Genomic DNA, 27,972 nt, shown 5'->3' with positions numbered 1-27,972 from the left:
TTTTTAAAAGATACTATTCCATGTACTTCCAAAGGAAAAGGTAAGCCATAGACTAGAGGAAAATAGTCACAACACATCTGACAAAAAAAAATCTGTATCTGGAATATATAAATATCTCTTACAACTATATAATAATAAACCAATTTATTTTTTTAAGTGAGCAAAAGATTTGAATACACATTTCACCAAAGAAGATATACAAATAGCTAATAAATATATGAAAAACATGCTCAACATCATTTTTCATCTGGTAAATGTAAGTTAAAACTACAATGCAATACCACCACCCGCCCACTAGAATGGCTAAAATTTAAAGTTTGACCATAACAAGTTTTAGCATGGATGTGGGTCAACTAGAATTCTCAGTATCACTAGTGGGAGTATAAAATGGCACAACCATTTTGAACAATTATGTGATTTGGGGTGCGTGGGTGTCTTGGTTGGTTAAGCTACTGCCTTCGGCTCAGGTCATGATCCTGGAGTCCCGGGATCGAGTCCCACACCAGGCTCCCAGCTGCACAGGGAGTTGGCTTCTCCCTCAGACCTTCTCCTCTCTCATGCTCTCTCAACTAAATAAATAAAATCTTTGAAAGGAAACCAACCTCAAAGGACTTTAAAAGAAAAAAAAGAATTATGTGATTTTTTTTTTTTTAAATAAACTTACACATACACTTAACATTTATCATTTGATGAGGGAGGACAAAAACAAAAGAAATCTGTTTGGCAGTTGGGTTCTTTCACTTTTTAAAAGACTAAAAAAATATTTTAATCAGAAGAATTTCCATATAGCAAATACAAGGAAAGTGACATTGCGATATAAGGAAATAAAAGAAAATGTGAAAAGTACATCTGCCTCACATATTCATTTTCTACTGAGTAACCAATTCCTTCAAATGTAGCTACTTAAAATAAACACTGATTAGTTCACAGTTTCTGTGAGTCAAAAATTCAAGCACAGCCTAGCTAGGTCCTCTGCTTAGGGTCTCACAAGGCTATAATCACAGCATCACCCGGGTTGTATTATTTCCCAACAGGCTGCTGCTTACTTTCTCAAACCAGTATGGTCTCTATGGGGAGTCCACTAACTAGGCAAAGTCTTATATACCATAATATAGTCACAGGAGCGATATCTCATCACCTATACTATATTCCATTGGTTAGAAGCAAACCACAGGTACTGTCCACACTCAGGAGGAGGAATATACAACAGCATGAACACCAAGAGGAGGAGGACTGCATAGGAGCCACCTTATATTATGTTCGCCATACATGACCATGAAGAAGATTTACCACCAAATAATCTCAAACTGATTTCTACAGACTACTCTGAGGCCATCACAGATTAAGATTTTTCATGAACATGCTGCTACTTTTGCTTTTCTTTATAACATCCCAGCAGTGAAATGATGAAAGATCCTAAGAACTGTTACATGGCCTTAGACAATGCTTTTAAGAAAGGGTGACATTGTAGTAACAGAGATAACAACTTATAAGATGATATTAAAACATTGTGTAATATCTCCTATGACAACAGTAATTTATGAAACTCCATTACAAAGTTTGATGTGTGAAATCATGGCAGCAGAATGCCCTTTAGTGAGAACATAACTTTTTAAAAATAATGTAAGAAAAAAAAATGGCTCAAGTAAGTTTGTTAATTTCATACAATATTGTCAAAATAACACAATTTAAAATTTTAATATATTTTATTTGAGTATCATATATTCAAAATATAATTTCAATATATAAGATGAAATATTAATGAATTATTTAGCATTCTTTTCTCCCACTTTTCTTGAGATATAATTGGCATAAAGATAACACCATATTTTTAAAAGATTTTATTTATTTATTTGAGAGAGGGAGAGCACAAGTAGGGGAGCGCAGGCAGGGCCAGGGGGAGGGAGAAGCAGGATCTCCGCTGATTCAGGGCTCAATCCCAGGACCCTGGGATCATGACCTGAGCTGAAGGCAGATGCTTAACCAACTGAGTCACCCAGGCACCCCAAGACCATTTATTTTTAGAAATCTTAATTACAACAATGATTTTGCTGAAATAAAGGCAAGGAAAAGTATAGAACATTCAATAACAATAATAAATAATTGTTTGGTGTTACTTTACTGCTCAAACAGATGAATACCTAGATGGTGACAACATTAATTAAATTATGATCCTTAATATTTTGTTAACTTTCAATCATAAAAATTGATAATGGAAAAAAATTGATACTGGTATAACATCAGTGTGGTTCACTTGTTAATGATGAGGGTTTTTTTAATCTTTAAATGTTTTCATTTTATATCTTTAAATGTTTCATTTCATTTTCATTGATAAGAGCCATGATTTTATCTTTTTTAGAAAATTACCTGTTAAAAAGTACTGGAAGTCCTCCACCAAAATGCCCAATGGATTCACCTCACAGAGCCACAGAGAGAAGTATATCTCATGGGGGCTGCCCAGGAATGTCTTTTCTTGACTTCCAGAGGTAAATCTGAAGTGGTTATCTGAAGTTTGCTGACTCTACCTTTATAAATTTATTTTTCCCTTATACAGTCAGGTTTTGTTTTAGGTTTGTTTATGGCTAAGTTACTCCCACTGGTGGAAACAGTGATTAAGATACTGTTTTCATGGCCTGACCTCTCTCAGGTATATAACCCCGCAAAAGTGGCGTATGTCCATAAAAAGACTTCTACATGAATAATCATAGCAGCTTTATTCATAATATCCAAAAACAGGAAGCAACCCAAATAACCATCAAATAGTGGTATATTTACACAAGAAAAATACTAAACTAAGCATTAAAATGAACAGGAGCAGGGGCACCTGGGTGGCTCAGTCGATTAAGCATCCAACTCTTGATTTCCGCCCAGGTTGTGAAATCAAGCCCTGTGTGGGACTGGCACTGGGCGGGGAGGTTGCTTAAGATTCTCTCCCTCCCTCTGCCCCTCCCCCCCCACCCCCAGCATGTGCACATTCTCTCTCTCTTTAAAAAAAAAAAAATGAACAGGAGTACTGAAACATGAGGAACCCTATTACAAAAGAACAGATACTGTATGAAATTCTGCCACAGGCCAAACTAATATATAGTGCCAAAAAGCAGATCAGTGGTTGCCTGGAGCCAAGAGGAGAAATGAGAATTGACTGCACAAGGACACCAGTTATATTTTTGGGTAATAACATTGTTTGTTGTGGTCTACCTCCCAAAGGCCCCACCTCCATATACCAGAAGATTGGGAAACAGGCTTCAACATATGCACTTTGGGAGGACACAAACATCCAGACCAAAACACTACTTAACAAACAATCCCAAAACTTAGTACCTCAAAACATCTTGGAAATAAATAAATAAATAACTCTTGGAAAATAAATAAATAAATAACTCTCTTGGTTCTACGGGTTGACTGTGATTGGCTGGACAGTCTGAGACATTTATAAATGTTTACTTATTGATTCATTTGAAACCAGCAATGATAAATGCACTGCATGTCAGTATCATTTCAGCATTATTTTAAATTTAAACCTGACCTTGATGACCCCCTAAGAACTGTCCTCAATTAGAGTATAAATATGTTACAGAATACGAAAGAAAAGAATGAACAGAATTTATAATGTGAATTTTGTTTGCCATGGTTTATAATACCATGCCATGAGTCTGAGAAGCTTTGAACTGCTTAAAATCTTAACTAAGTTTGCTGGCTTTTGATGGGCTAACTCTCTTTGGTTTACGGTTTATTGCCTTCACCTACAATATTAAAGGTTATTCTTTTCTTTCTGTGTATTATGTCCAGAGAGTAAATAGTTCTTGTCTTACTAGAATAATTTTTTTTGCTTTACGCTGACTTAGTATGTCCTTAATTATTTAAGAAAACAAAGGCTCCTCATGAAAAAAGCTGTGATTCTTCAAATTTTGTTAACTTCTATGTTTATTTTATATTATTTTAAGATTTTATTTATTTAGGGCGCCTGGGTGGCTCAGTGGGTTAAGCCGCTGCCTTCGGCTCAGGTCATGATCTCAGGGTCCTGGGATCGAGGCCCGCATCGGGCTCTCTGCTCAGCCGGGAGCCTGCTTCCTCCCCTCTCTCTCTGCCTGCCTCTCTGCCTGCTTGTGATCTCTGTCTGTCAAATAAATAAATAAAATCTAAAAAAAAGATTTTATTTATTTATTTGACAGACAGAGATCACAAGCAGGCAGAGAGGCAGGCAGAGAGAGAGGGGAGGAAGGAGGCTCCCGGCTGAGCAGAGAGCTCAAAACGGGCCCATCCCAGGAAGCTGGGACCATGACCCAAGTCAATGGCAGAGGCCTTAACCCACTGAGCCATCCAGGCGCCCCGTTCTATGTTTATTTTAAAGTATTTTATTGGGCATACTTTGGTTTCTCTTCAGATTGCATAAATCTTTTGCCTTTTAAAGTATTTTATTGGGAGGTGTCTGGGTTGCTCATTCGTTGGGCATCTGCCTTCGGCTCAGGAGCCCCATGTTAGGTTCCTTGCTCAGGAGGAAGCCTGCTTCTCCCTCAGGCTGCCACTCCCCCTGCTTGTGCTATCTCTCTCTCTCTCACTTCTCTGACAAAAAAATAAAATCTTTAAAAACAAAACAAAACAAAAATGAAGTGTTTTATTGTCACCTTGCTTAAGTAACTGGGTATTGTTTCTCAAGCACTAATGCTCCTATCTTAATTATTTTCACTGACAACTCTGAAGTTTTGTCTTCCCAAAATCTGATCCTAGATATAGGAAACAATAAAATTCCAGTATATCTTTAGTAACTAAAACTATCTTTGAGATATTCCAGAGCATTCCTGGAAAAACCACAAAGTGTTCTTTCAAGTTTTTAGAGAGGTATTAGAAATAGATTTATTTGATATTTACTTTTGATGAGTCTCGTGGGAAAACTTCTCAAATCGGAAAAGACACTCATCCCTCCCTAGTTTAAATCCATACAGGCAAAATTAGTATAAATTTACTAGAAATTGTATAATTTCTGGGAAGCTCCCAGAGATCTGCCAATACCCTCATTATGTATAATATTTCTGTTTATGAGTTCAGATAGTGTTTTGTTTATTTTTTAAATATTTTTAAAAAGATTTTTATTTATTTGACAGAGAGAGAGATCACAGGTAGGCAGAGCAGCAGGCAGAGAGAGAGGGGGAAGCAGGATTCCTACTGAGCAGAGAGCCCGATGTGGGGCTTGATCCCATGACCTTGAGTCAAAGGCAGTGGCTTAACCCACTGAGCCACCCAGGCACCCCCAGATAGTGTTTTGCCACATTTTAGGAAATAAGAGTTTACCGTTTTCAGTCTTAATTTTGGTTATTATTTAAAATGCTTACTAGGTTACAATCTTACTTTTAAAATTTGAATCTAGCATTTTATTATTTAAAATGCGTTGTTTCGGGGGAGCACCGAGCTGGCTCAGTCAGAAGAGCGTGCTACTCTTAATTTCAGTTTGAGCCCCACACTAAGAGTAGAGATTACTTAAATAAATAAACTTTTAAAAATAAATAAGCTGCTTACTTGGTAACAAGCCTACTTTTAAAATTTGAATCTTCTAGGTCAATGTAGTTTTATTAAAAAATATAGGTATCTCGGGGCGCCTGGGTGGCTCAGTGGGTTAAGCTGCTGCCTTCGGCTCAGGTCATGATCTCGGGGTCCTGGGATCGAGTCCCGCGTCGGGCTCTCTGCTCAGCAGGGAGCCTGCTTCCCTCTCTCTCTCTGCCTGCCTCTCCATCTACTTGTGATTTCTCTCTGTCAAATAAATAAAATCTTTAAAAAAAAAAATATAGGTATCTAGGACTTATTTCTGACTCACTAAATCTTTTTACTTGAGATCCTTCATAAAGTTTTGATATATACATTATACCATAAGATTATCATATGCTATATATCAGGATTTTTTCTTCTGTAATAATTATGTTCATGTTTTATAAATCAGCTATTATATTTACTGTCTTCTCTGAAAAGAACTACTCTTAGTGATGTTTTACTAAAATATTTTTGAATTAGCTCTAACATCCTTGTTTTGTATGCCCCAGAAACAACCTAATTCCCTGGTTAGTTGCCTTATTCTTGTTATGAACTCTCATTAGACCTTTCACATTTAAAAATCACCAGTAAGAAACTGACCACAGCTATTTTAAGTCTCTGTCACCCACAGAGAGATTTTGTTTTACACAGATGCTAGTCTGAATGATCTGCTATCAAACTAGAAGTCCGAGTCTGTGTTTTCAACAAAGGATTGTCTCAGAGCCCCCTGGAAAAGGACTGTAGCAGGTATCTCAAACTACTGGCACTTGAAAGAATGGGCTCTTGGGGACAGTTCTAAAGCCATTGCTTGGACAACTGGACAACTTCCAGACCATTCCAGGGGACTGAGTCAGAATTTCCAGAACCCTTTTTAGTTGAGAAGCGGACCATTAAACTAGATCCAGTTAAATGAGAATTAATTACACAGGCCTAAATGAACTAATGAGAGATGATTATAGTTATTTGTTTGGAATATTGCCTTAATACTGTCTTCTAGATATAGAAGGAAGCCTGATCTCTTCCTTCTTAAGCTATTAAACCCTAAAAAATGTATTACCCTTTGCTTCTGTAAAATGCAACATTCCTGAATCATATCTGATTTCAAAGACTCTTCCCCCCGCCCGTGAGATCTGAGTCTTGCTGAATTTTCTTATTAAATGCCCTTAAAACATCATTGTAAAAAGTTATACAACAAAGGATTTGCCGATCCCTCCCAAAAAAAAGAATTTGCTTGAAATGTCCTATTTGAGAATGATACTTACTTATTTAAGCCACTTCTAAGAAAATACAGTTGGCTTTATGGGGCCAGTACCAGTGAAACCCTCCCAGGAAAATTGCCGTGTTTCCTAGCTTTCCAGGATTCAGCCTTCTAGAAGGTAAGGAAGGTCACTTCCTGGAAGGCCTAGGACCTTAGGACATTCGGGGGATATTGAGAAAAGTATTCACCCAACTTTATAGGTACTGCAGATGAAATCTGATAGAGCATTTCTTTAGCTTGGCTTTCTAGCCTCAAAATACAAATAATAGGGACTTTTAAAAGTTCAATCTGAGATTTATAAATTCTCCAGCAAAGCAAATTAAAAAGATCTATATGGAAAATTAACATTATTTCTATCCCATGTAAATAACCAAGCCAAACTTAAGACCAGCCCTGTTTTGTGATTAAAATAATATTTGAGATTGCTTTAGATCAAAAGGGTAAGGACTGTAAGGAAAATTGGTATAATCAAAGAAAACATAACAATCTTCTGATGGAAAACTATGTATTAGAGAATACATGATTTGTTCTAGCCTTTTATTGCCTTTGAGCTATTTTACAACTCTGTAAATTATATATAATTGATACTGACACACAAACAGTTCTTGTCTTTAGAGTTTATAAATAAATTCTGTAAATTTGAGGTTCAATGGACTTCCCTTCTCCCCACAGAAAAATCAGCTTTGTAAGCATTTACAAATATATTTCAACATTTCCTTATACAGATAAAGCTATGCTTCTTCTACTTCTCTAAACTGGCCACAACATCTGCCTGGTTTATTTTTTTTAATCAATAGCTTCACACATTTTTTTTGTAATTTGTTATTATAAAACTATATTTTTCAGGATAGGAAAATAGAACGTATTTTATTTTACAGTTTGTTAGCATTATGTAAAACTCCAACTTTATACCTCCATTTGTATTTTTGTTCCAGGCTAACCAAACACTAGGAACAGGCATAAGTGATTGCCCATTATGTGCTGAACTCTATACTAGGCCCCAGGACCAGAGAATTGTACCACAAAACATGTCCTGACCTCATGGAGCTTACCATCTGCTATGGACCAAACCATGTCCCCACCTACCTACCAAAGTCATTATGTTGAAGCCCTATTTGGAGATAGGTCTTTAGGAAGTATTAAATGAAGCCATAAGTGTGGGGCCCTAATCTCAAAGAACTGATGGCCTTATAAGAGGAAAAAAATCTTTCTTGTACACACACCCCCTACCCTTCCTCTCCCGACTCCCTCCCAAAGGCCATGTGAGCACACAGCAAGAAGGTGGTATCTACAAGCCAGGAAGAGAGCCCTCTCCAGAAACCAATGTTGCTGGCATCTAGGTCTTGGACATCTGCCCTCCAGAACTGTGACAATTTCTGTTATTTATGTCACCAAGTCTGTCGTATTTTGTTATGGCAGCCCAAGCAGACTAACAGACCAAACAATGGGAGAATACAGATAAGTAATTTTTCATTTACAACTGCTGTAAAAAGCTATGAAAGAAAAGAACAAAAGTACTTCTGGGAAATCCAACTTAATCTAAGGACAGCACAGTACAGATGAGGTCAGAAAAGCTTTTCATAAGGAAGTAAGATATAAGCTGACGCTTGACAGAAAATAAGAACTAGTAAGGTAAAGATGAAAGAAAAAAACATTCCAGGTAGAGGGAACATACTGCGCAAAATATGGAGACAAAGACAGGAACCAGACTGTGTAGATAGTTTTATGTGCCATGTCAAGACTTTCAGGTATGATTCTAAGAGTAACAAAAAATTCACTAAACAAGTTTACATAAACATCTAGTAATCAAATCTGTACTTTAAAAAGCTTTTTCTGGTTACTATGTGATAGAGGAGTAATAGACTAGGGCTAAGCAATGCGAGACAAAGACCAGTTAGGAAGTTATGGCAACAAACAGAGGCAAGAGATTACAATGGCTTGGACGATATGGACATACTAGTGATAGTAGAAAGAAGTAGAGGAAATATTTGAGAGACATAACAGAAAGGAGTTGTAGGTGTAAGGAAGAGAAAGGTAATAAGAATAACCAAGTTTTCTATCAGGAAGTGACACCATTTAGTAAGCTAGGGAATATGAGGGGAGTAGGTTTTTGAGAAAGACAATGACTTCAGTTTTACAAATACTAAACTTCAAATGTTTCTGAGATATCCAAGTAGATTACAGTGAATTGGTAGTTGTGAGGTCCAGAGAGATACAAATGTGAGAAGAATTAGCATAACAACAGCAATTCTAAAAATAACCGTAACAAAATGAGCTCTCAAAGAATTTCAGTTTTCAAGTCCTGTGTCCACATACTCATGGCTCACTGACAAAATACATCCATTTCTTAACAACAAAATGAGTCCTGCTAGGAAATTAGTGATGACTATTGTTCTATCCCTGCCAACCTCTGCCAATTCCAGCATTCTCACTAGTGATAGAGAACTTACGTGAATCATTTCCTATATAAGCCCAATTTAAAAAAAAAAAGAAGAAGAAGAAGAAGATACACTATTAAGTATAATAGCATAGAGCTATTACTCTGGCCTTCAGAGTCCTTAAAACTACCAAAATTTCCTGATTTTCAAAGTCCATAGAGAAACTAAAGCCCTATATCATGCACCACTGATACCACACAAAGGGTTTACTATTGTAGCAGGTGGTATCTCTTTTTAGCACATTCTCCAGAAGCATTTATCCAGGCAAATACCATCAAGTTGCATCAGAGTGGGAAAGTACATGACACTGTTCCACATGTCAGTTTCACAGGGGCAAAAGTTAGACACACCATATCCTTGAGCCCCAGGAACTCCTCCCTGCCTACCCCCTATCACTGCATTTACTTACAACCAGCATTTACTTTCATCCAACATCTGATGTCTAATTCCACCGCCCGAATGAGTAAGCCAACAATGCAAAAGGATTACTATTCCCAGGGACTCCAAGAATAAAAGTCACCAAAGCAAAACACACACACACACACATCCCCCATGACAGGAGCTTCAGCTACCTCTTCACTCCTTTAGTCTCCTCTTCACCTCCACTGGACTGCTCACAGCCTCAAAGAAATAAAGCAATGACATTTCAAGAAATATGAAGATAATTACTTTAAGTTGTAACGAATAGTAGAAGAGCTTAACTTTCTCAGTAAGTAGAGACATAAACACTATTTACAATTAACTCCTAAGCGTAGGTTCTAGGTATTGGAGCGGAAATCCACAAAAAAGTAATTGTATTTGAAAGGAGTTGCCAAAGGAGGGCTGCCTCATGAAGCTGGGCAAGGGAAGCTATTCAGAGCTCGTCCAATTGAGAAAAAGCAAAATAAAATATTCCCATAGCTTGGTAACAAATGCAAATAGCTTTTGAGATTTTTCTCTCAATTCTTTTCTCTCAATTCTCTTTCCACAGATATATACACTGTTAACAAGGTTAATCAACTCCTCTATGTCTGGTATTCTAGATTATATATATATATATATATATATATATATATATTTGACAGACGGAGATCACAAGCAGGCAGAGAAGCAGGCAGAGAGAGAGGAGGAAGCAGGCTCCCTGCTGAGCAGAGAGCCCAATGTGGGGCTCGATCCCAGAACCCTGGGATCATGACCTGAGTCGAAGGCAGAGGCTTTAATCCACTGAGCCACCCAGGCGCCCCTAGATTCTATTTTTTAATGTATTGAAAAATATCCAGATGGGCTTAAATGCAAAATAGCTTTCTAAATGTGAAAATCTTATTTCAGAAAGCTATATCTAATATAAATGGTATGAGCCAAAAGAACTTACATAATCAACTTGCCCCAACAAAGTCCTCATCATTGCAGGCCTGGACTTTCTCATTTCCCATACTGGAATTTAGTTGTTCTCTTCCCTTTCATGACCAAAGCCAATCATGAATGTTTTGTGGCTTTTCTAAGGTGCACTATTGTTCATTTAACTTTGTTTAGCATCTTACTAATGTTTTAAAAACAAAACAAACCTACAGGCCTAAAATGGTATTATTTAGGCCAAGTCACCAAAGCAAGGCATAATACCTAACCTAATTAGACTTATAATCTCTCCCAGAAATGTAGTCTTAATAGGTCAAGAATTTTCTAGTCAGCACCAATAACGGTAATCTGTCACATGGACCCTCCCCAACCACCTACTAAAACCCTTTCATCCTCAGATGTGACCTCACCTGAAATAACCCTTTTTTCTGTTTATGACTTCCTTGTCCTGCCTTTAAAAACCTTTCCCTTTTTGTAGCCCTTTGTAAATCTCCTCCACTTGTTGGGTGGGATGCTGCCTGACTCATGAATCATTTAATAAAGCCCATTACATCTTCAAATTATTAGGTAGAATTTTTTTTAACTAATTTGTGTTTCTGAAGAATTTACAGCTTCTAACAGGTAATTATGGCCTGCTAATAATAAAATTAAATGAACTACTGGTTTTTCAGAAGTTTACTAATAATAGGCACTGCACTAATTTCTGTAACAAATAGTTGAAGGCTTCATTGCAGGCACCATGCCATTCATTTTACATGCATAATTTTTTTACAAATAAACTGAGAAAACCAAAGCTACTGGGGACAAATTGTCAATGCTTCTGTCTAAGGCCAGTATTTCAAGAAGTACTGAGATGTGTGTCCTCCATTTTAAAAAAAATTTTATTTATTTATTAGAGAGAGAGAGCACACGAGCAGAGGGAAAGTCAGGGAGCCTGATGTGGGACTCGATCCCAGGAACCTGGGCTTATGATCTGAGCCAAAGACAGACACTTAACTGAGTAAGTCACCCAGGCACTCCTGTGTCCTTCATTTCTGCCTACTTGTGGACATTCCAGCAATTGTTCCAGCCTCTCTCACATTAACTTCTCCTTCTCTACTGGATAATTTCATTGACATAAAAACATAATGTGATATCTCCCATCTGTGTTTTAAAGAGAGGGAGAAAACTCCATGACCTTTTCCACTTATCACCTGATTTCTATGATCCTCTTTTCAGCAAATCTCTTTGAAATAATATTACTCACTAATCCTCCCCAAAATATCAGAAAAGGAGCAAGGATAATTAAATGAAATTCCATATACTCTTCACTTAGATTTGCTAGTTTCTCTCCCTTCTCCTCTTCTTTCTCTGTGCACAGAGGCAGACAGGCAGCCAGGCAGGCAACCAGGCACATATGCAATTACTTCTTGTTAATTAGCTGAACCATTGGCAAGTCATTTGTAAACACCTTAAAACCTCTTTCCTCGGGTGCCTGGGTGGCTCAGTGGGTTGAGGCCTCTGCCTTCGGCTCAGGTCATGGTCCCAGGGTCCTGGGATCGAGTCCTGCATCGGGCTTTCTGCTCATCAGAGAGCCTGCTTCCCCCCTTTCTCTCTCTGTCTGCCTCTCTGCCTACTTGTGATCTCTGTCTGTCAGATAAATAAATAAAATCTTAAAAAAAAAAACCTCTTTCCTCAAATATTTCCACAATTAATCCTTGCCTAACAAGAAAAAACCACCACACAACTGTCCCACTAGAAAGTTTAACACTGACACAATAATACTATTGAATAAAATTCCACATTTAAGTATCCTCAATTGTCTCAATACAAGCCTGAGATCATGACCTGGGTGGAAATCAGAAGTCGAATGCCTAACTGGTTAAACCCCTAGAACTAAATTTAATAAGGAAATGTGGCTCTTAAATAATAAAATGTATCCAAATTTAATCCAGTATGTTTACAAAAATTCTAAAACTAATACACCTTAGAAAATTTTAAGAAATGAAGCATTATCACATATATTAAGTCATCCTCCTATTAATATTAGAAAAAAGAAAAATAGATGTTATGATCCTCATTTTATAGATAAGACAACTAAGGTTTAAGGAGATGAAGTGATCTGTCTACATTTACCAAGCTAATTAAGTGACAAAGCCCACTGAACCCTAGGGTTTTTCTGACTCTTGAGTCTCTTTTTATCAAATCACAATAGGCTTTCACAAAACAGCCAAAGGGGCTTTATAAAAATCTCAGAAGACAACTAATTACTAGAGTATTTTTACCAAACAAAATCCTAAAATAGCAAGAACAGAAAGAATTACCTTGTATTTCACACACTGACAAAGAAAAATACATAAAATGTATATATAAAGTACACTTAATAAATAAATATGAATACTATTGTGTCCTCCTCCTTATATGCTTCCATAAGGAAAAGTTTTGAAGCCATTGTTTTATCATAGTACTATTTCTTTAGTGCTTCCCAAATCTGGCTTCTTAGCAAAATCATGGTAGATGTGGATGCAGGTGCATAAAAATACAGGTTTCTTGGGCCCCAACACATAGATTCTGATACAAATAAGTTTAGAATCTGTCCAGAATTTTAACAAGCATTCTAGATGATTCTGATTAGCCAAATCTGCAGTAGTGCCCTAAAAGAATTCTAAAGAGAAAAAGTAGGCCAAGAAAATGAAAGAATTTAAGTCTAGAGATAAAGATTATTTAGCAATTTCCCAAGCCCTAAAGCCAAAATGGGGGGGGGGGGGGAACGGGTGAAAGAAAGCCTTATTCCTATCCTGAATCCAAATTTGGTGCTACCCTTGCCCCTAAACTGTCAGAAAACTTGGCCTCTCCCTAGTACCATGTTATGAGACAGATAAAGATGCTAAGAGTTTCAACGTGAACATTCCCAAAAAGCTTAAGTCTGTTTAAAAAAAAAAAAAAACTTGGTAAATCCCAAAACACGAGTATAAAACTATGATGGGTACTTAAGCAGCAGCTCTTCCTCAAATGCTAGCCAAAAACCAAGACAGAGAAGAGGACTTGTGAGTGAGAAGCGGTGGGGGAAATTGGAGTATCTGACCTAGCAAGAGAAACTGGCTGGCCCACCAGGTTCCCTGGCCCAAATAAGAAGGGGGTGGGGGAGGTGGAAATATGGGACTCCTCCAAATAATAACTGACAATGGTCCCCAGGAGGGATTCCTAAGCTAGTGTTAATAATCATAATCATAATAATCATCAACTTACAAGCTGCCTCTTCTTGGAAGGCTCAACTCCTTCTGAAAAACAAAGCACAAACACAAGTTACACAGAAATAAGGACACATCTAAGTCCTACAGGTCTGCATTAAATGTCCTACAGCATTATCTTAACAAGAGCAAAAACTATTTCCAAACAATAACCTCTTCCCTTATTTTTAAATTCAGCAAAATAAAGAATAGTCAGTTGAACTATTTCCAAAAGGAATGTCTCAGACTACTTGCAGCCTTTTCCCCACTAGATGGAACCATCTCACCAGTGGAGATGACTCCAGCTACATTTTGGGCTAGCCATTAACTTGATGAATTAGAAAGTATTCACCCCCCCCAATTAAGCGTCAGGGATAAGAAAGAAACGTCATGGAATTTTTCTTTAACTAGGAAACATTTTAGACAAAGAAGTACAGAAAGTAATATAACAAAGGGATGACTACAGACATCGCTGGTGTGAGACCTCTAGTCACAGATGGGCCTCGGTGACTTGCTTTCAAAATTTATCAAGGACCACCTCCCTCAGCTCCCCACTTTAACTGGTATGAGTATTTTGTTTCTTTGCCATATGTCTTTATATTTTCTTACATATATATTCATAAACAATTATTAGTACTGTTTCACAGGTTTTTAAATTATTTAAAATATTGTATGTATTCATCTGCTGACTTCAACATTATAACTGGGAAATTCATCCACATGAATATTTCTCACTTTTGTTCATTAATCCACTTATTTTGACACTTATTTATATTTATTTATCTACTTTCCAGGAAACAGAAAGTTAACTTTCTTTGCATATTTATCTTCTCCATCAAAACAATACTCCTATAAAATAGCTTGTACTTGGGACGCCAGGGTGGCTCAGTTGGTTAAGCAGCTGCCTTCGTCTCAGGTCATGATCCCAGCATCCTGGGATGGAGTCCCGCATCGGGCTCCTTGCTCTGCAGGAAGCCTGCTTCTCCCTCTGCCTCTGCCTACCATTCTGTCTGCCTGTGCTTGCTCTCTCTCTCTGACAAATAAATAAATAAAATCTTAAAAAAAAAAAATAGCTTGTACTTGTGTCTTCATGCACATTATAAAAAGTTTCTTGGAAGTATACATTTAGGTTTAACCTCCCCCTCCAGTGCTTCCCAGACCTGTCTCCCAAACTTCTGACACTTATAACCAATTTGCCCACTCAACAACTCAAATCCCATATGTCCCAAACTGAGCTCATTCTTTCCACCAAAATTGATTTCAACAACAGGCTTTCCCCATCTCAGATGACGGTATTTCTATTCTTCTGGTTGTTTATTTTATTTTATTTTTTTAAGATTTTATTTATTTATTTGACAGACAGAGATCACAAGTAGGCAGAGAAGCGGGCAGAGAGAGAGGAGGAAGCAGGCTCCCTGCTGAGCAGAGAGCCCGATTAGGGGCTCAATCCCAGGACCCTGGGATCATGACCTGAGCCGAAGGCAGAGGCTTTAATCCACTAAGCCACCCAGGCGCCCCCTTCTGGTTGTTTAGACCAAAACATCTGGACTCCTCCATAATTCACATCCATCATATCCCATCCATCAGAAATTCTTTATTTTATAATTTTATTTTCTTAATCATTAAAATTTCATGATTATCAAGAGTTTTGTCACAATCATTTTCCCCTTTTTCTCTCTTGAAGGATTTTATTTTTTAAATTTTTATTTAAATTCTAGTTAGTTAACATACAGTACAATAATGGTTTCAGAAGTAGAACACAAAGATTTCTCACTTATATATAACATCCAGTGCTCATCATAACAAGTGCCTCCTTAATGCCCATCACCCTTTTAATCCATCTCCCACCCACATCCCTCCGTCAATCCTCAGTTTGTTCTCTACCATTAAGAGTCAATTTTTTTAAAAGATTTTATTTATTTATTTGACAGACAGAGATCACAAGTAGGCAAATAGGCAGGCAGAGAGACAGAGAAGGAAGCAGGCTCCCTGCTGAGCAGAGAACCTGATGCGGGGCTCCATCCCAGGACCCTGGGATCACGACCTGAGCCGAAGGCAGAGGCTTTTTTTTTTTTTCCCCAATTTATTTATTTTCAGAAAAACATTATTCATTATTTTTTCACCACACCCAGTGCTCCATGCAAGCTGTGCCCTCTATAATACCCACCACCTGGTACCCCAACCTCCCACCCCCCCCCCAAGGCAGAGGCTTTAACCCACTGAGCCACCCAGGAGCCCCTCCTTAAGAATCTTACTTGTTTCCCTTTTTCTTTTTTCCCTCTCCCATATGTTCATCTGCTTTGTTTCTTAAATTTCACATATGCGTGAAATTATACCATCCATCAGGAATTCTTTTTTTAAGACTTTATTTATTTGACAGAGATCACAAGTAGGTAGAGAGGCAGGCAAAGAGAGAGGGGAGGAAGCAGGTTCCCTGCTGAGCAGAGAGCCCGATGAGGCCGGCCAAATCGGCATCAATCCCAGGACCCTGAGATCATGACTCCAGCGGAAGGCAGAGGCTTAACCCCTGAGCCACCCCCACGCTCCCATCAGGAATTCTTAATGGCTCTAGCTTTAAAATACATCCAGAATACAACCATTTTTCAGACATATCTCTGCAGTGTTTATACATGTATAATCTCTTAAACAAAACCTTGGATTTAGTCATGTTTTAGATATTGGAACTGGGCAGGTTGGGTATTAAAGTAATGGCACATATATGTTATATTATGTAACAATTTATCAAATAACACCTTCAAAAAAGACTGGGGTAGCAACAAAACACACAAAATCCATTAAAATTTCTGCAACAAAATATACAGTGGTCACAATAAATACAGTTAAAAGGTCTAAAGAGTCTCGATTCTATTTTGTCACCTGAAGAGTTAGAGAAAAACCTCTTGGTTTCTGCTATTGCAATCTAAGCCACCATGGTTCTCTGCCTGGCTTCTCAACCATCTCTTAACTGGTACCCCATTCCTGCTTCTAGCCTTATCCCTCTATAGTCTATTCTCAATATAACAGTGTTCCTTTTAAAAGTCAGTTAGATCATAACGATCCTGCTCAAAACCCTCAAATGGATCCCTGATTCACTCAGGAGTTAGAGTCAAAATCCACATAAAGACCTAGAACGGTGACCCACCACCACTTCCCAGTATCTCTCTGACCTCCTCCCTCCCTTGCACACTTTGATCCAGCCATACTGGACTCTATTATTTGTCAAACACATCGGCATTCTACTACCTTAAGGTCTTAATGCTAATCTGTGCGTTCTACCTAGAATGCTGCTCCTCCCCCAAATATTTCCTTGATTAACTCCCTAACAGCCTTCAAAAATCTTGGCTCAATTTTTACTTGCGCATGAGGTCTACTACCCTGATAGCCCTACATAATATTGCAACTTACAATCCCATCAACCTCTCACCCTGCTATAACTTTTTTTAATATATCACCAATATACTTTCAATACATTTATCACTAACATGTTATGTAATTTAATTATGCTTATTGCCTATTTTCTATACTCCCGCCACTACAATCAAAGCTCCATGAGGGCAAGGATCTCAGTATGTTTTATTTACTAGTACATCTGAATGACATATAGTAGATGCTCAAAAAATAACTGTTGAACACATACTCTCCAATACTTGGTATTTGCAGACTTTTTAATTTTTTTATTAAAAAAGCTTTCCCTTCTGATTTTTTAGGAAAGATTTTATATATTTAGTTGACAGTGAGAGAAGGAGAAAACAAGTAGGGGGAGTGGCAGGGAGAGGGAGAGGGAGAACCAGGCTCCCCTCTGAGCAGGGAGCCCGATGTGGAGCTCGATCCCAGGACCCTGGGATCATGACCTGATCTTAAGGCAGATGTCCAACTGACTGAGCCACCCAGATGCCCCAACTTTTTAATTTTTTAAAGATTATATTTATATAGACTTTATATATAAAGGGGGGAGAAGCAGAGGGGAAAGGAGAGGGAGAGTGAACCTCAAGCAGACTCCACACTGAACACAGAGCCAAGCACAGCCAATCCCACAACCCCGAGATCATGAGCTGAACTGAAATCAAGAGTCAGACGCCTAACTGATTGAGCCACCCAGGCACCCCAGGCTTTGCCATTTTTACCAATGTATTAGCTCTCATCATAGTATGGTTTTCAATTTTTTCAAATTTTTTAAATTTTATTTTTAAGTAATCTCTACACCCAACATGGGGGCTCAAACCCACAACCCTGAGATCAAGAGACACCCTCTCCACCAACTGAATCAGCCAAGCAACCCCCATCATAGTATGGTTTTAATTGGTATTTCCTATAATTATTAGTGAAATTAAGCAAGGTTTCATGTGTTTACTGACCACTAGGGTTTCCTCAACAGTGAGCTGCCTATTTATACTTCAGCCCATTTTTCTATTAGATTTTCTGATTTTCTCATTGAATTAAAAGATATATTCTGGATAATAATTATTCGTAAGTTAGTTCATTGAAAATGTTTCCTCAGTCTAATCTTTTTTACTTTTTTTTTTTACTTTTATTTTTAATGGTGTCATCAAAAGATTTAATTTTTATGTAGTCAAACTTACCAATCTCTCCTTATATTACTTTTTATACATAAGAAATACATCTCTAACACACAGTCACACGAAAATATTTGCTTATATTTTCTCCTAAAAGAGTTGTAGGTTTCTTTTCACACAAATAGGAATATTATCATATTTTCTTCTATATAAATGATCGATTATCTTAGGCCATTTGTTAAATGAAGTGCAAATTCAGTACAACATTAAGTTTCCATAAATGCAGGGATGTCTCTCTTGACTATAATCTGTTCCACTGTACTGTCAGCCCCTGTGCCAATACCACAGTTTAATTGGTATAGCTTGACAATAAATCTTGATACTAGTAAGGCAATTCCATTCTCATTGTTATTGCTCTTGAAAATTATGAGACCTAATCTTGGGGCTTTGCTCTTATGCATAAATTTTAGAGTCAACTTGTAGATAAAAACTTTGACACTGCACATGATCCAGAGTTGATCCTGTGAACACATGAATAAGAAAAGCAGAACAGCCTTATTGCTGATATTTTGAGTAGTCTGGATAGAAGATCAAACCAGCCACAACATTCCCTAAAATCCAGTGCAAGGCCCTAATTCCATTCCTTTGCATGAAAGCTAAGAAATATGAGGAAACTGGGGCGCCTGGGTGGCTCAGTGGGTTAAGCCGCTGCCTTCGGCTCAGGTCATGATCTCGGGGTCTTGGGATGGAGTCCCATGTCGGGCTCTCTGCTCAGCAGGGAGCCTGCTTCTCTCTCTCTCTGCCTGCCTCTCTGTCTACTTGTGATCTCTCTGTCAAATAAATAAATAAATAAATCTTTAAAAAAAAAAAAAAAAAGGAAATATGAGGAAACTGCAGAAAAAGAGTATCAAGTGAGCAAAACTTGGTTCATTAAGCTGTAGGGAAAGAAGCCATCTCCTTAACATAAAAATGTAAGGTGAAGCATCAAGAGCTGATGTAGAAGCTACAGTAAGATGTCCAGAAGATCTTGCTAAGATATTTAATGAAGGTGGCTACACTACCCAAAAGATTTTTAATGTAAATGAAACAGGTTCATTTTGGAAGAAGATGCCATCTGGGACTAGAGAGGTCAAGGCATTAAAGCTTCAAAGGACAGGCTGACTCTCTTGTTAGAGTCTAACGCAGCTGGTAAATTAAACTGAAGTCCATGCTCACTGACCATTCTAAAAATCCTAGGGCCCTTAAGAATTATGCTAAATCTACTCTGCCTGTACTCTATCAACGAAACAACAAAGCACGGATGACAGCACATCTGTTTATAGCATGGTTTACTGAATAGTTGAAGCCTGCTGTTGAGACCCGCTCAGAAAAAAATAAGACTCCTCTCAAAGTATCACTGCTGATTGACAATGCATGTGGTCACCCAAGAGCTCTGATGGAGATGTACAACAAGATTAATGTTTTCATGCTTGTTAACACAACCATTCTGTAGCCCATCGATCAGGGAGTAATTCTGACTTTCAAGTATTATTATTTAAGAGACACATTCTGCAAGGCTTTAGCTGCCATAGGTAGTGATTCCTCTGACAGATTTATGCAAAGTAAATGTAAAACCTTCCAGAAAGGATTCACCATTCTAGAAGCCATGAAGAACATTTGTGATTCATGGGAGGCAGCCAAAATATCAACATGAACAGGAATGTGAAAGAAGTGGATTCCAACACTCAAGGGTGACTTTGAGGAGCTTAAGATCTCAGTGGAAGAAGTAACTGCAAATGGGGTGTAAATAGGAAGAGAACTAGAATTACAAGTGGAGCCTGAAGGTCTGACTGAATTGCTGCAATCTCATGATAACATTTGAATGGATGAGGAGTTACTTCTTATGGATGAACAGTGGTTTCTTGGGATGGGATTTCCTCCTGGTAAGGATACTGTGAAGAATGTTGAAACAGTAACAAAGAATTTAGAATACCACATAAACTTAGTTGATAAAGCAGTGGCAGACTTCGGCTCAGGTCATGATCTCGGGGTCCTGGGATCAAGCTCCAAATCTGGCTCTCTGCTTCCCACCCCCTTCTCTCTGTCTGACTCTCTGCATACTTGTGATCTGTCAAATAAATAAATAAAATCTTAAAAAAAAAAAAAAAGGCAGTGGCAGAGTTTGAGAGGATTGACTCCAATTTTGAAAGAAGTTCTATGGGTAAAATACTATCAAACCACATGTCACACTACAGAGAAATCATTCATGAAAGGAAGAGAGTCACTGTTGTCTTTTTCAAGAAACTGCCACAACCATCCCAATCTTTAGCAACCACCATCCTGATCAGTCAGCAGCCATCAACATCAATGTAAGACCCTCCACCAGCAAAAAGATTACAACTCACTGAAAGCCAAGATGGTGGCTAGTATTTTTTAGCAATAAAGTATTTTTAAATTAAGGTATACAGGTTTTTTTCTAGACAGAATGCTATTGCTCACTTAATAGACTACAGTATAGTGTAAACATAACTTTTATATGCATTGGATAACCAAAAAACTCATTTGGCTTGCTTTATTGCAATATTTGCTTTAGGTGGTGGTCTGGAACGAACACACAATAGCTCCAAGATACACTAACATTTGCTTTATCACATATTTAGCCACCCATTCATTTTTAAAAAACAAAATGCATCTTCAAGTAGACTACAAACATCAGTAGACCCTTAAGCATTTATATCATTATCCAGAATTCAGCATTTATTTACTATGCTTTCATGTTGGATATATAGATAGAAATAAATTTACACTGAACTGTACAAATCTTAAGTATGCCAGATGATAAGTTTAATTAATGTAAAACCAAGGTAACCCAAATCCCTAACAAAATATAGAACATGTCCATCAATCCAGAGAGTTCCATCATATCCTTTTTTGGTAAATTCCCAACAAACCATTATTACCCCACCCAAGCAAATACTATTCCCATTTTTCCACCATGGATTAGTTTTGCCTGTCCCAGAACTTCATTAAATGGAACAAGTATGAACACTTGTATATAAAACTTCTTGCACTCAGCACAGCATTTTAGAAATTCATCCATATGTTGCATAAAGCATTCATATGAAATTCATATTCATATTCACATGAATATACCAGTTTATTTAGCTTTTCTCATACTAATGGATATTAGGGTTATTTCCAGTTTTGAGCTATTAACATTCCTGTACAAGTCTTTTAATAGGCCTATGTTGCATGTCTTGCGTAAATACCTAGGTATGGGATTACTGGGTTATAGGATAGATATAAATTTGTTTTATAAGAAACTACCAGATCTTTTTCTGAAGTGATTATACCAAGTTACACTCCCATTAACAATGTATTAGAATTTTAATTGCTCCACACTCTAGCTAATGTAGTAATATTACTACTAATAAGAATTGCTCTATACTCACCCCAAGAACTGTGCCACATTCATGCCAATATGTGCCATCAGTATTTAAATTTTAGCCTAGATTGTAGCAAGTGCGTAGGTGTATCCCATTGAGTTTTAATTTGCATTTTGAAGATGACTAATGATGATGATGTTAAACAACTTTTTGTGTGCCTTATTAGCCATCAGTACATATTCTTTCATGAACCATCTTTCTTTTATGAACCCCCTTTTATAATTGGGCTATTTATCTTTTTATTTTTGAGCTGAATTTTCATATAGGGGCGCCTGGGTGGCTCAGTGGGTTAAACCCTGTGCCTTCGGCTCAGGTCATCTGGGATCAGTCCCGAATCATGCTCTCTGCTCAGCAGGGAGCCTGCTTCCTTCTCTGTCACTCTGCCTATCTGCCTACTTGTGATCTCTGTCAAATAAATAAATAAATAAATAAAAATCTTTGGGGGAAAAAAGAATTCTTCATATATTCTAGACCCAGGTCCTTTGTTAGATATTTCTGATGAATATTTTCTCTCAGTGTGTGGCTTGCCTAACAAAGTCATTACTGGTGTCTTTTGATGAGCAAAAAGTTTTAAATTTTGATGAAGGACAATTCATCCTTTTTTTTTTTTTATGGTTAATGCTTTCAGGATCTTGCCTAAGAAAACTTTGCCCATGCCAAGAGCACAAAAATATTCTCCTATATTTATTTCTAGAAGCTTTATGGTTTTTAGACCTTAGGCCTATGATCCATTTTGAATTAATTTGGGGGTAGTATGTGAGTTAGGGTTAAGGTTCATTTATTTTTCCATATAGATATCCACTTATTTCAGCACCATTTATGGAAAACACCATCTCTCCACGATTTCTTTGGCACCTTTGTTGAAAATCAAATTAAAATAGAATGGGCTATCTTTGGAGAACAGTGTGGAGATTCCTCAAGAAATTAAAAATAGAGCTTCCCTATGACCCTGCAATTGCACTCCTGGGTATTTACCCCAAAGACACAGATGTCGTGAAAAGAAGGGCCATCTGTACCCCAATGTTTATAGCAGCAATGGCCACAGTCGCCAAACTATGGAAAGAACCAAGATGCCCTTCAACGGATGAATGGATAAGGAAGATGTGGTCCATATACACTATGGAGTATTATGCCTCCATCAGAAAGGATGAATACCCAACTTTTGTAGCAATATGGACGGGACTGGAAGAGATTATGCTGAGTGAAATAAGTCAAGCAGAGAGAGTCAATTATCATATGGTTTCACTTATTTGTGGAGCATAACAAATAGCATGGAAGACAAGGGGTGTTAGAGAGGAGTAGGGAATTTGGGTAAATTGGAAGGGGAGGTGAACCATGAGAGACTATGGACTCTGAAAAACAATCTGAGGGGTTTGAAGTGGCGGGGGGGTGGGAGGTTGGGGTACCAGGTGGTGGGTATTATAGAGGGCACGGCTTGCATGGAGCACTGGGTGTGGTGAAAAAAATAATGAATACTGTTTTTCTGAAAATAAATAAATTGAAAAAAAAAATAGAATGGGCTATTCTGGGACTCTCTACTGCACTCCATTTTTCTACCCTGTACCAGCACCACACTTTGATTCTGTAGCTCTAGTATTAAAGTCAGACCAGACCATGTCGTCTTTTAACTTCATTCTTCTTCAAGAATGATTTGGACATTCTAGACTCTTTGCATTTGCATATAAATGCTGCATATAAATTATTAATTTGTACAAAAATGTCTGCTGGGATTACAGACCAATTTGGAAAGAACTGACATCTTAATATTGAGTCTTCCAACCCATGAACATAGTATTTCTCCACTTACTTAGATCTACGTTAATTATTCTATGCAAAGTTCTATAGTTTTCAGCAAAAAGATCTTCTTTTGTGAAACTTACCCCTAAGTCAATATTTCTAAAGCTGTTGTAAATAAAATGTTTTCCAATTGCTTGCTTCTAGAACAGAAATACAATCAAGTTTTATATATTGACTGAGTCCTACAACTTTGCTATATTCATTACTAGTTGTAATAGCTGTTTTGTAGATTCCATGGGATTTTTATGTATAAACAATTATGTTCTCGGGGCACCTGGGTGGCTAGCGGTTTAGGTGTCTGACTCTTGGTTTTGGCTCAGGTCCTGATCTAAGGGTCATGAGATCAAGCCCTGCATAGGGCTCCCCACTCAGCAGGGAGTTTTCTCCCTCTGTCCTCCTTCTGACCCTCTCCCCTGCTGGGACACTCTCCCTCTCTCTCTGAAATAAACTTTAAAAAAAAAAAAAAAAAAGTCCTCTATAAATAAGAGAGTTTTACTTCTTTCCACTTACATTAGCCTTCACATGGCCAAATTATCTAACATAAAGTCTATTTTATAATAAAGTGTTGACTAACTTAACATAATGTATTAAAACCTATACTGAACGTGAAAAACAGAATGGTTGTAAGTGTATCAATTGTGTGACTGACTGGAGAGTAGCATACTACATTACCACTATCCCAGGAAAATACCAAATTTAAAAAGTCAACATATAGTTTCTACCAAATGTGTATCATTTTCACACCATCATAAAGTTGATAAATCACAAGTCAAACTATCATAAGTTGGGGACTATCCTTATTAAACTCATCTTACATTTCTGGGTATAACCCAACTTGGTTAGATTAACTTTGTTAATATTTTATTAATGATTTTTGTATCTATGTTCATAAGGGTTATATAATGGTCTCTAGATTTTATTACAATGCCTTTGTCAGATTTTGGTATCACAATTATACTGGCCTCCTAAAATTGGCTGGGAAGAGTTCCTGCCTCTATTTTCTGAAAGAGCTTGTATAAGATTGGTGTTATTTTTTCGAAATAACAGCATTGTTCGGTTTTAAAGATTTTGTTTACTTATTTGACAGAGCAAGCCAACACAAGCAGAGGATGCTACAGAGAGAAAGAAAGAAGCAGGCTCCCTACTGAGCAGGGAGCCCAATGCGGGGCTCAATCCTAGGACTCTAGGATCATGACTTGAGCCGAAGGCAGATACTTCACCAACTGAGCCACCCAGGTGCCCCTAATATACAGTTTTCATTAATAAAATCATCTAGGTCTGGAAGCTTTTATTGAGGATTTTGCCTCTTTGCTATGTAAGATTTGCTTATGTATTTTCTCTTCTCAAACTGTCCTTATCAGTTTAGGCATCATAATCCTCATAAAATGTGGTTAAGAGAATATGTCCTCTTTTTCTTTTTTATTCTGAAACACCTATATAAAACTGGTAATATCATTCTTTGAACCTGTATGACAGTTCTGGCTTCTTGAATAGTTTAAATAGGTAACATGAGGTGGGTTATATTTGGGGGTAATAATAGTAATAATTCTACAAAATGCTTATGTGTCCCTCTCTGAATTCCTTTTAGATAAGATAACAAAATGCATCCATGAAGATCTATCCCTTCTTCCTTACCCTCTCTCCTTGGACCTCCACAAAAGCCTGCACTTGCAAGATGGATGCCCAGGGCTCCAGATGAGTACATTCTATGCCAAGCACTCTGGTACCATAAAGACAGGCCTAAGACAAAGTGGAACAAAAAGTGCTCTCCAATCAGATAGGATTTCCCAATCCTCCCTTTCCCAGAGAATATTCAAAGCAAATTAAGGAGGGAAGCTGCATAGTCATGAAGTTTAGCTGAGATAAGAGCACTCTCATTTAGACAGATAACTATAAATTTGATTTATCACTTCATATCAGAGAGATGATAATATCTGACAATACATTATAACATCAGGTGAAGCCCATCCCATTCCAACTTCTCTGATCTACTAGTTATATCTTGACTCTCCATATTCTTCATGATCAGAATTAGCATTCTGAACACATTATGTCTATCCCACCTTAAAAAAAAATTTATTCCCGGGACGCCTGGGTGGCGCAGTTGGTTGGACGACTGCCTTCGGCTCAGGGCATGATCCTGGAGTCCCGGGATTGAGTCCCACATCAGGCTCCCAGCTCCATGGGGAGTCTGCTTCGCTCTCTGACCTTCTCCTCGCTCATGCTCTCTCTCACTGTCTCTCTCAAATAAATAAATAAAATCTTTAAAAAAAAAAAAATTTATTCCCTTGATTACTACACATCCCTCTTCAACCACTGCCTTATCAAGTCTTTTTCCCTTCACATCCACACCTTCTTTTATTCTTTGTTCTTTTTTTTTTTGTAAGTAGATTCCACGCCCAGCATAGAGCCCAACGCAGGGTTTCAACGCATGACCATGAGATCAAAGATCCGAGCTGAGATCAAGAATCCAAAGCTTAGGGATGCCTGGGTGGTGCAGGCAGTTAAGTATCAGACTCTTGGTCTTGGCTTGGGTCATGATCTCCGGGTCCTAGGATCGAGCCCCGCGTCAGGCTCTGTGCTCACCAGAGAGTCTGCTTGGGACTCTCTCTCCCTCTGCCTCTGCCCCTCCCCACACCCAGCTCACTCTCGTTCAATCTCTCTCTAAAAATAAATAAATATATCTTTTGGGAAAAAAGAGTCAGAAGCTTAATGAACTGAGCCACTCAGGCACCCTCCCGCCCCATTTTTTTAATCACAACCACACTTTTTGAATTAGTCAACGTTCACTGTCTCCAATTTCTCACCTCCTATTTGTTCTTCAGCACATTGCAAACATCCCCAGACTTTATCACCCCCATTTAAACTATCCTTGCCAGGCTATCAATGGACTCCATGTAAAAAACCTCCCATGCATTTTGTCTACCATTTCTTTTTCTGGCTTGACTGCTCAGCAGAATTTGACAGTATCATTCACTCTTCTATCCTGAAAGAATTTTATTTCCCCAAAACCATTCTCCTGTTATAGCTCTTATTTCTGAAAACAATACCTAACACCTTTGCAGGCTCATCCTTCACCATCTGAGGCCTTTAAATGTTAATTGTCCTTAAAGCTCTGCCTGGAAACTCTTCCTACATATTTTACAGATGACTCCCATATTTGTGTCTTCATCCCATCTCTCTCTCCTGAGTTCTATAGTCTTAAATAGAACTATCTTGTCCTTAAGATGTCTAAAAACTCAACCTGGCTTTCTACTCAATCTAGCTCATCCTGTATTTTCTATTTCAGTGATGGTACCACCAAATCCAGGGTCATTCTTCTTTTTTTTTTTTTTTTACTTACAAATTTTTATTTAAATTCTCAAGGGTTAACATATAGTGTAATATTGGTTTCAGGAGTAGAATTTAGTGACTCATCACTTTCATGTAACACCCAATGTTCATCTTAACAAGTGCCCGCCTTAATACCCATCACCCACCTAGCCCATTCCCCACCTCCCTCCCTCTATCAACTCTCTGTTCAGATCCTTCTTGATTCACTTTTTCTCACCCTCCAATCCAATTATTCAGCAAGCCTTGCCAATTCTACCTCCAAAAGGTCTATCTTTAGCCTGTCAGTTTCACTTTATCTTCACTGCCATCTCCCCTGGTCCAAACCAGCATCATGCTATACCACCTTCCTAGTTCATCACCTTTCAGTTTGTTCCCATGGATCCTTAATGTTATATCAATATAAATATCAAGTAATTAGTATCTGTCTAATATTATCTAATCTAATACTATCTTTAACAAAGCAAAAAGCCAAAAAGATCATTTTAAAATGCAGAACTGATTGGGTCATTTTTCTACTTAAACTCCTCAATGGATAAATTCAAAAATCCTTTCTGTAGCCTACAGGGTACTACCTGGCTGCTACTGCCTACCTCTTCAGTGTCCTTTGTACAACTCCCCAGTCTCACTGCAGTTTTGATCTCTAGGACAAGGCATACCCTCTCTTCACCTTCAGGGCTTCACACCTATTATTCTGCCTGGAATACATCTCCTTATCTCCTTTTATACATTCCTGAACCTTAGCTTAAATCTCATTTCCTCTGGGAAGATCTCCCCTACATACAGTTTCCTTAGCCTACCTCTACATACTTTCAACTCTTCACTATCATTAGCTACTTAATTATCTGTTTTCTGAGAATGACTGTTAGCTCTAGAGGAACAGAGATTAATCTTGCTCACAAGGACATTCTTAGCATCCAGCACAATACCTAGCCTAGTAGGTACCAAACGAATATTTAATGAATAAAACAATGACTCAATCAAGTAAGTAAATGGTACTTATTATCATTATCATCACTATAATGCTCAAAATAGGGTCTTCTTACTCATTTGGAGTTAAACTGATGAAAAATATTAACTGCAATAAAGGCTGGTAAAAGAGGCTTTACTAGAGAAAGGATATACTCTGTTATCAATGCTTAT

General features: G+C 37.8%; 1 protein-coding gene across 6 annotated transcripts in view; it reads right to left on the bottom strand.

The window, feature by feature from the left end:
- Window positions 1-27,972, bottom strand: part of MAST2 (microtubule associated serine/threonine kinase 2) — a 199,311-nt gene that overhangs the window by 101,785 nt on the left and 69,554 nt on the right. For all 6 annotated transcript variants that reach the window (XM_044238133.1, XM_044238127.1, XM_044238128.1 and 3 more), the window contains one exon: window positions 13,783-13,814. In XM_044238133.1, coding sequence (XP_044094068.1) covers window positions 13,783-13,814 — 32 coding nt within the window. The remainder of the gene's footprint in view (window positions 1-13,782; window positions 13,815-27,972) is intronic.

This window comes from Neovison vison, chromosome 2 (genome assembly GCF_020171115.1).
Source record: "Neovison vison isolate M4711 chromosome 2, ASM_NN_V1, whole genome shotgun sequence".
Lineage (NCBI taxonomy): Eukaryota > Metazoa > Chordata > Mammalia > Carnivora > Mustelidae > Neogale > Neogale vison.
This window is presented reverse-complemented; position numbering and strand designations above follow the sequence as displayed.